Genomic DNA, 15,170 nt, shown 5'->3' with positions numbered 1-15,170 from the left:
ATGCCTTACTCTTTTATGTTCCTACATAAGTAAAAGCCGGGTTGTGCCTCTTCTGCCATTCATTCCAATTAGACTGGTTTGGATGTTTTCCTGACAAATATGGCTGCCATTTTCACCCCATTCTAAAACGCTGAGGTTTTATGATCTAGCCCCTATTGTAATTAAACAGGATCTCTATGGGTTGAACACTATGTGGGGCTAAAGTGTTAAGGGTCACCTGGAGAGGATACCATAGGTGTCCCCACTCCTGGGATGGGAATGATGAGTGTTGGATAGTGAGAGTTTGGGCTGAGCAGGAGTAGACAGGTCCAGATGGAGTATCCAGTCATTCAGTCAGTCCCTTTATGCAGTACTGCAGTCAGAGCTGAGGCAGCGGCTTATAGCCAAAATACGCCTGTACCTCTGTTCAATTCTACCGCCAGGCCATCACACTGCTGAACAGCTAACCCTAGCTGGTCTCCCTACACAGACCTGTACCTTTGAGACTATTTTCACGCGAGAGACAATCTGCATTTTAAAGACTATTCACACTGACTCGCCACACATCCAACCCTTACAGACAATCACAAATGCAACCCATAACCACACACACAGCAACCCATAACCACTCAATCACACCCCAAGTCAACGCAGCTGCTCTAGTATACACACACTACACTACCCACTGGGCAAACACTGGTTGATTCAACATGGTTTCCATTTAATTTCAATGAAATTACGTTGAACCAACCTGGAACTGATGATGAATTGACGTCTGTGCCCAGTGAGTACCCACTATATCTGTAAATGCAACACATTCATTATCTATTATCTTATTGTGTACATATGTGTACATACACCACCCCCTCCCCCAAAGAACAGTTTTTTTCTTTAAGATTAGCCAGCCAAACAATAACGCACACATCCTTTCTACTCTCACGGTTTGCAGCCAACCATCATCCACTGAGTAAGCTTGACTGTATTGTGGGTAGAATACACAGTAGGTTTGTCACCACAACAAGTAGTGTAACCATCATACAACATTCTGATATTGTGTGGATCATGTATCACATACCTAGAGAGGTTGGTATGTGGAACTTACATAACATATCCCAGTCAGCTCCCCTAGCCTGGTACGAACCATCCCGATCTCACAAGCTTACATTCTACTTCGCTACCCAGACACATCACATCCGTGTAGCGAAACAAAATGTAGGGAAAGTGAAGGGAAGATACCTAGTCAGTTGTACAACTGAATGCGTTCAACTAAAAAACGTCTCTTCCGCATTTCACTCAATCCCCTCTGAATCAGAGGTGCGGGGGGGGGCTGCCTTAAAAATCGACAAGCTCACGGAAATCAAGACAGTTGGTACGAGGCTACAGCTCCCCTGTGTGTAGCATGTGTTCTTGGACTGCTTCTGCTTTGCACTGGGTTAGGAATAACCTGCAGAGCAAGTGAAAAATGTAAGCGACCGCTGAGTGTAAGAAAAGAGGAGCTGGGTGGACGCCAGCGTCTTCACAAGGGGCACTCGTTTGTGTGTTTCTCGCTTTGTACCAAAGGCAAATATTGTATTGTTTATAACACATTGGAGGCCTGAACACTATACAGTAGACGTGTGGGAGCCATAAAATGTGCAAATATATATATATATATATATAATGTTTACATGGTGATGTCTCTATTCTTTATGCCATTAGGAACACTGCACAACTCTGGGGCTATTACAATCCCAGATGCACATCAGTACAGGAATACACTCTACAGACAAAGTAGAACAGTTCTTAGGTTTTTACTCTTTAATATAGCACCAGCTAAAGGGTTGAAGTCAAGAAAATGGCACGGTGCAGCGACTACACTTAATATCTTATTGTAGGAGAAAACACAGGAGAAGGGAAAACAACATTGTAGGAGAAAGGACTATACAGTGCCTGTAAGCAATATATTAACTTACAGCAATTTCCCTGCAAGCAGACATCGATATTCCAGTCCCTTCAATTTGCTTCAGTGCATACTCCTTCTCATCTTTCCTGCAGAGAAACAGACAAATAACCACAAAAAAAAACAGGACATCACAAACCAGCTTTATTTCTTTGGCAATGTAACACAGGGACAAATCCCTTGTTCTTGAGCATAGATAGATGAATAAAATACTGCATCGGGTAATGAAGGTTGTGCGTTTATGAGCGAGAGTCAGAAAGGACAGGGGATATGGAGATGATGGAGACGGACTGCTCGACGTGTTCTTGCGGAACAGTAGAATCCCTGCCATTAGCAACATCCTCTTGCTGAAGACAGCTATTCCCTCGCCACGGGTGTGCTCTGTTGTTGTTGAGTGCAGCCTCTCATCATTATCTAACCACCCTGCATTTCAACCCCCAATGCAAACACACGCTCTGGATTCAACCATAGCCTACATACAGAACTCACAGCACACACAGTGCGGAATCAGAATGATCAAAGACAAATAGGATTTTATTTAATAAATGCAGCGTCAGGAAAAATCGGAGGGATTTTTTCTTGACATTGTATTCTGAGGGTATTCCTATGCCCTTGTAAAAACTTGCTGGTTTTGAGAAAAGGCATTGATGAGATGTGCCTGCCAATGAAGAAATGTGAGACATATTGTTGTATGCACACATACAGCACACTACGATACAGGGGACAATTGATTATCTGAGATAAGCCGTATCCTCGTAGTAGGGGAACATTTATTAACCCAACATGGACTTTTCAGAAAATATTATTGAGCCTATTTCAAACGTGTTCGATTGCAGAAAATGGTTTTGGTGAAAAGGTGAAAAACCTTGGATAATGGAGTCCAAATGTTGTACTACAAATCCATAGTGAGTGGATTCATGTTTTTTAATTATTTTAAATCAAACATGACATCTTCAACTTGCCTGATGCACAGTAAACAACACTGTAATCATGAACAACACAGTGGACTGTCTAGTCATAGAAAATGCTAATGCACAACAAGAATACAAAACACGAATACAAAACACAAAACACGCTTTTTCTTTTGCTATTTTCCACCACATAATACGAATGGTAAATAAAGGATGCTTCCCTCCCGAAACAGTTCAGAAGATTTTGTGCATATATTACGGTGACATTTTGTGACGTTTTTGTTAGTTTTGGACTTCTGTGAGGGTTTTTTCGACTGTTGGCCACACACGTTTTTCCTCAAAGCTAGCCGACGTTCGGGAGACTAATTCTACGCCCCTTCGTTCGTGATTGGCCAACTGCAGGGTTTCTTCAATAAAGTATTTTTTTGTCATTCAACGAGAGACGACTCGTTTTCATGCACATTTCTTTTCATTGAGAAATACAGCACCAAACATCTTAGTTACTGTAGGTGTAAAATGGCACCACCTAAGATCTCCTCGTAAAAAACGTCAAAATTAATGACAGGTTTCTTGAGTAATCTTAAATTACTTCTGACTATTTTGAGGAAGTGAACTGGCTACAGCATCTCAAATAGGGAAAACAGTACTATTAACATTTTTTCCCCCTGTTTTTTCAAGCAAAGGTCTTTTGAGTATGCGAGCACGCTCGTTTGGTTCGCTAGCCGCCAGCCGAACTGAAGCATGCTGAAGCCTCACACACAGTCCACAGGCTACCTTTTGACCCCCACAAAAGCCTACATGGCCACTACACTCATCTGGCCACAATCCTGATTCATGTTCCTAAATGCACATATATGCAGATAGAGACACTCCCTCTTCTCTGTTCAAATACCCATACTGTATACTACATACTTAATGAGTATATACTACATACTATTTTTTTTATTTAACTAGGCAAGTCAGTTAAGAACAAATTCTTATTTACAAATGACGGCCTAACCGGGCCAAACCAAGACCACGCTGGACCAATTGTGCGCCGCCCAATCACAGCAAGACGTGATGCAGCCTGGATTTAAACCAGGGACTGTGCCTTAGACTGCTGCGCCACTCCGGAGCCTACTATATACTATTAGTTAATTTTAGTATACTGTAAACTAGATATTCCCAAACTGGGGTATGCGCAATGTCGTCAGGGATATATATACATATATTTTTTTCACATTTTCAAACAGTCCCATTTATATTTTCCACCGGGGCTATACATTTGGGTGAGATTTTTTTCTCGCCTGAGTAGCCTCGTTTCACTGCCAAAAATAAAATTAAACCACCTAGTGTTCAGCAAAATAACAACACAATGTCAAATAATTAACATCCAATCACATTAACCGTTACTCTCTCGGGGGAATTCCACTAACGGTCTGTATGTAGCCAAACGTAGCTGCTGCTCTTGTTGGTTTCTTTATTGATGGCGCAAAAGCCATGACAGGGAGACAAAGTGGAGTGGTAACGTGCGTGCAAGCAGTTGCTCCCGACGCCACTTGGGTACATTGCAGCATCAACTGAGAGGCTCTGGCTGCCAAGGGAATGCCTGACAGCTTGAAAGACGTTTTGGACACTACAGTTAAAATGGTTAACTTTGTTAAAGCAAGGTCCCTGAACTCTCGTGCATTTTCAGCACTATTCAATAATATGGGCAGCGACCATGTAAAGTATTGACACGTGTTTTTGAATTGAGAGACCATCATTTTTCACTTGTCTGACCGCTTACATGATGATGAGTTTCTCACACGTCTGGACTATCTCGGTGATGTTTTTTCGCACCTGAATGATCTGACTCTAGGATTACAGGGACTCTCCGCAACTATATTCAATGTGAGGGACAAAATTGAGGCTATGATTAAGAAGTTGGAGCTCTTCTCTGTCTGCATTAACAAGAACACACAGGACTTTCCATTATTGTATGCAAATGATCTCAAGCTTATGGATAATGTCAAATGTGCTTTAGCGAAGTACCTGAGTGAGTTGGGTGCGCAATTCCGCAGGTACTTAACTGAAACGGATGACACAAACAACTGGATACGTTATCCCTTTCATGCCCTGCCTCCAGTCCACTTACTGAACAAGAGGGCCTCATTGAAATTGCAACAAGCGGTTCTGTGAAAATTGAATTTAAAATCGGAAGCCACTGCCAGATTTCTGGATTGGGCTGCGCTCAGAGTATCCTGCCTTGGCAAATCACGCTGTTAAGACACTGATGCCCTTTGCAACCACATACCTATGTGAGAGTGGTTTCTCGGCCATCACTAGCATGAAAACTAAATACACGCACAGATTGTGTGTGTAAAATTATTTAAGACAGACTTTCTCCAATACAACCCAACATTGCAGCATTATGTGCATCCTTTCAAGCACACCCTTCTCATTCACCTGTGGTGAGTTATTTACAATTTTCGATGAACAAATTAGGTTTTATATGTAAGGTGGTTAAATAAAGAGCAAAATTATTATTATTATTTGTGCACTGGTCCTATAAGAGCTCTTCGTCACTTCCCACGAGCCAGGTTGTGACAAAAATTCACACTCGTTCTTATGTTTAATAAATGTATTGTATCGAGCCCAGGCTCTGTCGCAGCCGGCCGCGACCGGGAGGTCCATGGGGTAACGCACAATTGGCTTAGCGTCATCCGGGTTAGGGAGGGTTTGGCCGGTAGGGATATCCTTGTCTCATTGCGCACTAGCGACTCCTGTGGCAGGCCGGGCGCAGTGCATGCTAACCAGGTCGCCAGGTGCACAGTGTTTCCTCCGACACATTGATGCGGCTGGCTTCCGGGTTGGATGCGCGCTGTCTTAAGAAGCAGTGCGGCTTGGTTGGGTTGTGTTTCGGAGGACGCATGGCTTTCGGCCTTCGTCTCTCACGAGCCCGTACGGGAGTTTTAGCGATGAGACAAGATTGTAACTACTAACAATTGGATACCACGAAATTGGGGAGAAAAGGGGGTAAAATGTTTCATTTTTTTATTGTATAGTGTGTGTGTGTGTGTGTGGTAGGGATGATGATGGCAAAAAAAATGACGGCAAAAAAACAACATATGAGAGTGCGCTTGCCGTGGTGCTAGAGGGGGTACGAGCTGGAGGTTGAATGTTTGAAGGGGTACAGGACTATAAAATGTTTGGGAACCACTGGTGTAAACGAACGGTGTCCTTTCAGTTGAGCATACTAGCGCTTCGCCTGTCTACCCGGAAGTTGATGCTGTTGCTTTGCAACCTCTTGCTTTTTTTTTATATATATATTTTTTTAAATTATTATTATGAGCAAAACAAATACAAAAACAGAAAATCACAAACAAGAGTATATAAACCTAACAGACAAGGGTACATTTTAGATACATTTTCCATTTGTAAATTTGTTTTGGGTAAGTATTGCTTTTTTGTTTTTACACTTACTGATAATTTTCAAAATAATATTTCAATTCCATCTTAAAACAACGTGAAGAGGGGTTTGTTCTCCGCCCACTTCATTTTATGGATATAGAATCTGTATGAAAAATAAAGAAAGAACAATGAAAGTTAAATCAGAGTCCATATCATTTGGATCAAAATAAAACAATAGAGTCTTTCAAATTAACATTAATAGTTGCTTCTTTTAAAATAAAATCTTCTGACATAAGAACACTCCCAATCTGTGTATGATAAAGGTCTTTACAGGGTGGATTCTATGAATGAGTTTGTATGATACTTCTTTCACCTTATTAGATTTACAATATTTACCAGATAACAATGAAACCTTGTTCCAGTTCACTTGTCCCAGGGCTGCATTCCAGTATATTCTAGCAGATGCAATAGTAACATCTTGACAGAGTTCTTATATACATGTTATTACATTTATAGTTTAAAAAAAAGTAAATTCCTTTTAGCAGTATTGAGGCTACAAAATCCTCAAAAGTGGCACTTGGAGTATTGTTATATTCTCCTAAAAGAAGAATAGCACCTTTAGGGATAGCTCAAACAACTATTTGAAACTCCTCAGGAGAGAATGTAACATTTGTGTTGTCATGAATTCTGGATAATCATATAGTTGTCCATCATTATCCAATAATTGTTTAACCCAGATAACGCTGTTGTCAAACCAGTTCTGGAAAAACAAAGACTTGTTGTTGTATTTTATGTCTTTATTATTCCAGATTGTATATCTATGTGGGGAAAATGGTTTGTACATGGAGGTTCCAAGTTAGAAGTACTTGTTTATAAAAGTAGCAAGCTTAATAGGGATCTTTATCCACATCAAAGTTGCATTTGAGTAAGAATTCTAGACCACAAATCTGTTGAAATATTAAATTAGGGATTATATTCCAAATGCAATCCGTATTTCTTAAATAGTTTTGTATCCATTTGATCTTAAAGACTGTAATAGAGGTTTTAAAATCCAGAGCATTCAACCCTCCCTCACTTTGGGTGGTTCATGTTACAGCTTTTCTTAAGTAATTAGGTTTATTCCTCCGTGTGAAGTTAAATAATTTAGTATCAACCATTTTAGTTACCGACAGAGGAACATCCAAGGCAAGGGAGGTGTAAACTAATCTGGACCTTCAGATTTGGACAAAAGTACACGTCCAGATAAAGAAAGATCTCTTAATAACCAGGAGTTAAATCTCTTTCCAATGTCCTCTACAAAAGGAGAGAAATTTAAGTTGTCCCTTTCTTTCTGATCTTTGCTAACTTTAATACCAAGACATGTGATCACATCGTTACATACAGAGTTTAAGTCACATCTTTTCAACACAAATAATTCACATTTCCTAATATTCAGAGATAAACCAGATACATGTGAGAATGCATTAATACCCTCAATAGCTTTCCTGACTTCATTATGATCTTTCAAAAAAAATGGTTGTGTTGTCAGCCAATTGTGAACATTCTCTCTTTATCTTGTATCTGAGTACTCCTAAAACAATCCATATTGATATGAAGTGCCATAACTTGTGTGACCTATACAAATAAGAAAGGAGAAATTGGGCATCCTTGTTTAATTCCGTGTCTAATGTCGAATCTCTGTGAAGTTCTATGGGATAATTTAACAGAGCTGTTACTATTATTGTAAAGTGTCTTAATTATTGTACACCTTGAAAATATTGACCAAAGTCCAAAAATCGAAGAGTCTCAAAAATAAAAAATAATGTTAAACTGTATCAAAAGCCTTGTAAAAGTCTACAAATAAAATAAAGCTATATTCCATAATGTGCTCATTGTAGTCTATCAATTCCAAAACTAGTTGAATATTATTACATATATGTCAGCTCTTCAAAAAAACAGACTGGGTATCATAAATGATTTGGTCAATACCTTTAAGTCTTTCTGCAAAGATGGATGCAAGTAGCTTTCCATCAATGTTCGTTAATGTGATTGGTCTCCAATTTTCAAACATCATTGAAACTTTGTTTGGTTTAGGCATTACAGAAATGAGGCCTTGTGTCATAGAAACAGGCAGGACCCCTGAATCAATTGCCTCCTTAAACATTAAATATAAATAAATTCAACGATATCCCCCTGAAAATATTTATAGAATGAACTAATAAAGCCATCATTCCCTGGAGATTTGTTCTCTTTTAACTTGCTGATACATTTGTTTATTTCATTAATATAAATAAATTCATCAAGACCTTTGGAAGTCTTCATCTTTTGGAAGTCTTGATTTTACAAATGCACCTTTTGCTCTCTCTTCATATGGTCAATTTCTAAAGAAAAAAATCCTTTCCTTCTTCATCAAGGTCCTCTATAGAGATTAGAGAAAGTATTTCCTTAACAAGTTTCTCTTCCCTCAATTTTTTAAGTTCAGATATTTCTTTACCTCTCTTCATGACTGTCTTATTTCATACTTCATTAATTCCCAATATTTCCCATGAGACTTAAATAGTTGGGCTTTCCTCCAATTTTCTTGTATAATATTTTTGGCATCCATCTTGAAATGATCATCTTCCAACAGTCTACTATTGAGTTTCCAATAACTCCGACTCAGTTTATTAACGTTAGAGACATAAAAATGTAAAGATAAGAATATAACTTTAAGATCAGTAAGAATGTATGGTTCAATGGATACCTTGACTACAGTGTTATCTAATGAATTATATCAACCAGAAGTCAATTCTTGACTGTCTGGACATGTCCTTGTTACTCCAAGTGAAGTACTTTTTATCAGCATATTTAGATCTCCAAATATCGAATAATCCAAGACTAAGACATAGTTTAAACTCAGGATTAATAATGCTGGATATCTGTCAATCATTAGATACAGAATTAAAACCTCCACCTGAGTTAAAGGTGTATTTCAGGATATAAAAGTTAACTCTATTAATCTCTTATTCAGTGACGTTGCAGGCTCGCTCAGTGCTGCCCCCTCTCATTGAGTATCTCAAGTTGAAGGCCAACCGATGTACTGCAGGCTGCCATTAGCAACTAAATTATCCTTATAACTGTCTGTGTGAGATTTTAAAGTAATCGGTTCAAGGACATACATCTAGTGAAATAAAATAAATTATTGGTACCATGATTGTGATTTTTTTTTAAGTAATGGATCCACAAATATTAACCACGAAGCTTGCCATTTCCACATTGATTATAATGGCGGATCCTGTTTTCTGGAAACAATGCCTGCAGTACCACCGTCAGCCTTCAACTTGAAATCCTCAATGCGAGGGGCCAGTCGTTCTCCCCTGGGCTAGGCCTATAAGTCTGGCTAACACCTAACTCGAAATCCTTCTGACATCAGTGTGTCACAGCTCTCCATGGCTGTGAATCACGTAAGTTGCGTCAGCCAGACCTACTGCACCACCCCTGAAAGCATGCGTCACTGAAAAATCGGCAACAACAACACGGTCTCAGTTTATTGATTAACTAAATAGAAAAGTCCCATTATCTATCAATATTAGTAAGCCTACAAATGACATAAATTAATACACAATATGTGCAAAAAACATCTGTTGTTTTTCTCAGGCTACTTGAATGACAGATGACACTACCTGTAAGAAAGAAAAAGCAGAGGGGGGGGGGGATTCGCGGGAAATGAGAGGAACGGAACACCAGCATGCAACCGAATTCGGTTACAGTGAATTTCCACATAACATGATAATTCAGGTAGCCACGCGAACTTCGCCCTCATGTGGGTGCTAGCAAGCAGGCTAGGTAGTAATAAGTATCAACAGCCAATCCAGTAGTGAGTTTCAATTGGTCAATAGCGTTGCAATATCGCAGAGTATTTGCATAAAGTTCAGCTTTCCCCAACTTTGGTCCCGCCCTTTTTACGCTCCCTCACCCATACTTGCATCGTCCACATTCCGTGAAAATAAACAAAGCAAAAAAAGAAATGTCCCTTTTTCAGGACCCTGTCTTTCAAAGATAATTTGTAAAAATCCAAATAACTTCACAGATCTTCATTGTAAACAAGCATTGTTTCCCATGCTTGTTCAATTGACCATAAACAATTAATGAACATGCACCTGTGGAACGGTTGTTAAGACACGAACAGCTTACAGACGGTAGGCAATTAAGGTCACAGTTATGAAAACTTAGGACACTAAAGAGAACTTTCTACTGACTCTGAAAAACACCAAAATAAAGATGACCAGGGTCCCTGCTCATCAGAGTGAACGTGTCTTAGGCATGCTGCAAGGAGGCATGAGGACTGCAGATGTCGCCAGGGCAATACATTGAAATGTCCGTACTGAAGAGACACCTAAGACAGCGCTACAGGGAGACAGGACGGACAGCTGATCGTCCTTGCAGTGGCAGACCACGTGTAACAACACCTGCACAGGATCGGTACATTCGAACATCACACCTGCGGGACAGGTACTGGATGGCAACAACAACTGCCCGAGTTGCACCAGGAACGCACAATCCCTCCATCAGTGCTCAGACTGTCCGCAAAAGGCTGAGAGAGGCTGGACTGAGGGCTTGTAGGCCTGTTGTAAGGCAGGTCCTCACCAGACATCACCGGCAACAATGTCGCCCATGGTCACAAACCCACTGTCACTGGACCAGACAGGACTGGCAAAAAGTGCTCTTTACTGACGAATCGCGGTTTTGTCTCACCAGGGGTGATGGTTGGATTCACGTTTATCGTCAAAGGAATGAGCGATACACCGAGACCTGTACTCTGGAGCGGGCTAAATTTGGAGGTGGAGGGTCCGTTATGGTCTGGGGCAGTGTGTCACAGCATCATCGGACTGAGCTTGTTGTCATTGCAGGTAATCTCAACACTGTACGTTTACAGGGAAGACATCCTCATGTTGTACCCTTCCTGCAGGCTCATCCTGACATGACAATGCCACCAGCCATACTGCTCGTTCTGTGCGTGATTTCCTGTAAGACAGGAATGTCAGTGTTCTGCCATGGCCAGCGAAGAGCCCGGGATCTCAGTCCCATTGAGCACGTCTGGGACCTGTTGGATCGGAGGGTGAGAGCTAGGGCCATTCCCCCCAGAAATGTCCGGGAACTTGCAGGTGCCTTGGTGGAAGAGTGGGGTGACATCTCACAGCAAGAACTGGCAATTCTGGTGCAGTCCATGAGGAGGAGATGCACTGCGGTACTTAATGCAGCTGGTGGCCACACCCGATACTGACTGTAACTTTTGTTTTTGACCCCTCCATTGTTCAGGGACACATTACTCCATTTCTGTTAGTCACATGTCTGTGGAACTTGTTCAGTTTATGTCTCAGTTGTTGAATCGTATGTTCATACAAATATTTACACATGTTAAGTTTGCTGAAAATAAATGCAGTTGACAGTGAGAGGACGTTTCTTTTACGACTTGTGCCAGAAGGCCCTATGCCAAATTATCGATCCTACACCCTCAACTCTGACTGGTATTTACATTTTGCAACTTATTTATTACAGATAGTATATATTCTGTTACTATGGACAAAAGTTCAAAATCAAATCAAATTTTATTTGTCACATACACATGGTTAGCAGATGTTAATGCGAGTGTAGCGAAATGCTTGTGCTTCTAGTTCCGACAATGCAGTAATAACCAACAAGTAATCTAACTAACAATTCCAAAACTACTGTCTTATACACAGTGTAAGGGGATAAAGAATATGTACATAAGGATATATGAATGAGTGATGGTACAGAGCAGCATAGGCAAGATACAGTAGATGGTATCGAGTACAGTATATACATATGAGATGAGTATGTAAACAAAGTGGCATAGTTAAAGTGGCTAGTGATACATGTATTACATAAGGATGCAGTCGATGATATAGAGTACAGTATATACGTATGCATATGAGATGAATAATGTAGGGTAAGTAACATTATATAAGGTAGCATTGTTTAAAGTGGCTAGTGATATATTTACATCATTTCCCATCAATTCCCATTATTAAAGTGGCTGGAGTTGAGTCAGTGTCAGTGTCAGTGTGTTGGCAGCAGCCACTCAATGTTAGTGGTGGCTGTTTAACAGTCTGATGGCCTTGAGATAGAAGCTGTTTTTCAGTCTCTCGGTCCCAGCTTTGATGCACCTGTACTGACCTCGCCTTCTGGATGATAGCGGGGTGAACAGGCAGTGGCTCGGGTGGTTGATGTCCTTGATGATCTTTATGGCCTTCCTGTAACATCGGGTGGTGTAGGTGTCCTGGAGGGCAGGTAGTTTGCCCCCGGTGATGCGTTGTGCAGACCTCACTACCCTCTGGAGAGCCTTACGGTTGTGGGCGGAGCAGTTGCCGTACCAGGCGGTGATACAGCCCGCCAGGATGCTCTCGATTGTGCATCTGTAGAAGTTTGTGAGTGCTTTTGGTAACAAGACGAATTTCTTCAGCCTCCTGAGGTTGAAGAGGCGCTGCTGCGCCTTCTTCACGATGCTGTCTGTGTGAGTGGACCAATTCAGTTTGTCTGTGATGTGTATGCCGAGGAACTTAAAACTTGCTACCCTCTCCACTACTGTTCCATCGATGTGGATCGGGGGGTGTTCCCTCTGCTGTTTCCTGAAGTCCACAATCATCTCCTTAGTTTTGTTGACGTTGAGTGTGAGGTTATTTTCCTGACACCACACTCCGAGGGCCTTCACCTCCTCCCTGTAGGCCGTCTCGTCGTTGTTGGTAATCAAGCCTACCACTGTTGTGTCGTCCGCAAACTTGATGATTGAGTTGGAGGCGTGCGTGGCCACGCAGTCGTGGGTGAACAGGGAGTACAGGAGAGGGCTCAGAACGCACCCTTGTGGGGCCCCAGTGTTGAGGATCAGCGGGGTGGAGATGTTGTTGCCTACACTCACCACCTGGGGGCGGCCCGTCAGGAAGTCCAGTACCCAGTTGCACAGGGCGGGGTCGAGACCCAGGGTCTCGAGCTTGATGACGAGCTTGGAGGGTACTATGGTGTTGAATGCCGAGCTGTAGTCGATGAACAGCATTATCACATAGGTATTCCTCTTGTCCAGATGGGTTAGGGCAGTGTGCAGTGTGGTTGAGATTGCATCGTCTGTGGACCTATTTGGGCGGTAAGCAAATTGGAGTGGGTCTAGGGTGTCAGGTAGGGTGGAGGTGATATGGTCCTTGACTAGTCTCTCAAAGCACTTCATGATGACGGAAGTGAGTGCTACGGGGCGGTAGTCGTTTAGCTCAGTTACCTTAGCTTTCTTGGGAACAGGAACAATGGTGGCCCTCTTGAAGCATGTGGGAACAGCAGACTGGTATAGGGATTGATTGAATATGTCCGTAAACACACTGGCCAGCTGGTCTGCGCATGCTCTGAGGGCGCGGCTGGGGATGCCGTCTGGGCCTGCAGCCTTGCGAGGGTTAACACGTTTAAATGTCTTACTCACCTCGGCTGCAGTGAAGGAGAGTCTACATGTTTTCGTTGCAGGCCGTGTCAGTGGCACTGTATTGTCCTCAAAGCGGGCAAAAAAGTTATTTAGTCTGCCTGGGAGCAAGACATCCTGGTCCGTGACTGGGCTGGATTTCTTCTTGTAGTCCGTGATTGACTGTAGACCCTGCCACATGCCTCTTGTGTCTGAGCCGTTGAATTGAGATTCTACTTTGTCTCTGTACTGACGCTTAGCTTGTTTGATAGCCTTGCAGAGGGAATAGCTGCACTGTTTGTGTTCGGTCATGTTACCAGTCACCTTGCCCTGATTAAAAGCAGTGGTTCGCGCTTTCAGTTTCATGCGAATGCTGCCATCAATCCACGGTTTCTGGTTAGGGAATGTTTTAATCGTTGCTATGGGAACGACATCTTCAATGCACGTTCTAATGAACTCGCACACCGAATCAGCGTATTCGTCAATATTGTTGTCTGACGCAATACGAAACATCTCCCAGTCCACGTGATGGAAGCAGTCTTGGAGTGTGGATTCAGCTTGGTCGGACCAGCGTTGGACAGACCTCAGCGTGGGAGCCTCTTGTTTTAGTTTCTGTCTGTAGGCAGGGAGCAACAAAATGGAGTCGTGGTCAGCTTTTCCGAAAGGAGGGTGGGGCAGGGCCTTATATGCGTCGCGGAAGTTAGAGTAACAATGATCCAAGGTTTTTCCACCCCTGGTTGCGCAATTGATATGCTGATAAAATTTAGGGAGTCTTGTTTTCAGATTAGCCTTGTTAAAATCCCCAGCTACAATGAATACAGCCTCCGGATAAATGGATTCCAGTTTGCAAAGAGTCAAATAAAGTTTGTTCAGAGCCATCGATGTGTCTGCTTGGGGGGGGGGGGATATATACGGCTGTGATTATAATCAAAGAGAATTCTCTTGGTAGATAATGCGGTCTACATTTGATTGTGAGGAATTCTAAATCAGGTGAACAGAAGGATTTGAGTTCCTGTATGTTTCTTTCATCACACCATGTCTCGTTAGCCATAAGGCATACGCCCCCGCCCCTCTTCTTACCAGAAAGATGTTTGTTTCTGTCGGCACGATGCGTGGAGAAACCCGCTGGCTGCACCGCCTCGGATAGCGTCTCTCCAGTGAGCCATGTTTCCGTGAAGCAAAGAACGTTACAGTCTCTGATGTCCCTCTGGAATGCTACCCTTGCTCGGATTTCATCAACCTTGTTGTCAAGAGACTGGACATTGGCGAGAAGAATGCTAGGGAGTGGTGCACGATGCCCGTCTCCGGAGTCTGACCAGAAGACCGCCTCGTTTCCCTCTTTTTCAGAGTCGTTTTTTTGGGTCGCCGCATATGATCCATTCCGTTGTCCCGGTTGAAAGGCAGAACACAGGATCCGCGTCGCGAAAAACATATTCTTGGTCGTACTGATGGTGAGTTGACGCTGATCTTATATTCAGTAGTTCTTCTCGACTGTATGTAATGAAACCTAAGATGACCTGGGGTACTAATGTAAGAAATAACACGTAAAAAA

At 42.2% G+C, this 15,170-nt stretch overlaps 1 protein-coding gene across 2 annotated transcripts in view; it reads right to left on the bottom strand.

Annotated features, from left to right (window-relative positions):
* The window catches only part of LOC112217537 (cyclin-dependent kinase 19), a 64,308-nt gene that overhangs the window by 47,798 nt on the left and 1,340 nt on the right, over positions 1–15,170 (bottom strand). Inside the window, exons 2-3 of one of the 2 annotated variants that reach the window (XM_024377871.2) lie at positions 6,274–6,364; positions 1,932–2,007 (exon numbers count right to left, since the gene is read on the bottom strand). In XM_024377871.2, coding sequence (XP_024233639.1) covers positions 1,932–2,007; positions 6,274–6,305 — 108 coding nt within the window. In that variant the 5' untranslated portion in view covers positions 6,306–6,364. The remainder of the gene's footprint in view (positions 1–1,931; positions 2,008–6,273; positions 6,365–15,170) is intronic. The other variant, XM_024377870.2, reaches the window with a different exon arrangement.

Source organism: Oncorhynchus tshawytscha, linkage group LG18, assembly GCF_018296145.1.
Source record: "Oncorhynchus tshawytscha isolate Ot180627B linkage group LG18, Otsh_v2.0, whole genome shotgun sequence".
NCBI classification, from domain to species: Eukaryota; Metazoa; Chordata; class Actinopteri; order Salmoniformes; family Salmonidae; genus Oncorhynchus; species Oncorhynchus tshawytscha.
This window is presented reverse-complemented; position numbering and strand designations above follow the sequence as displayed.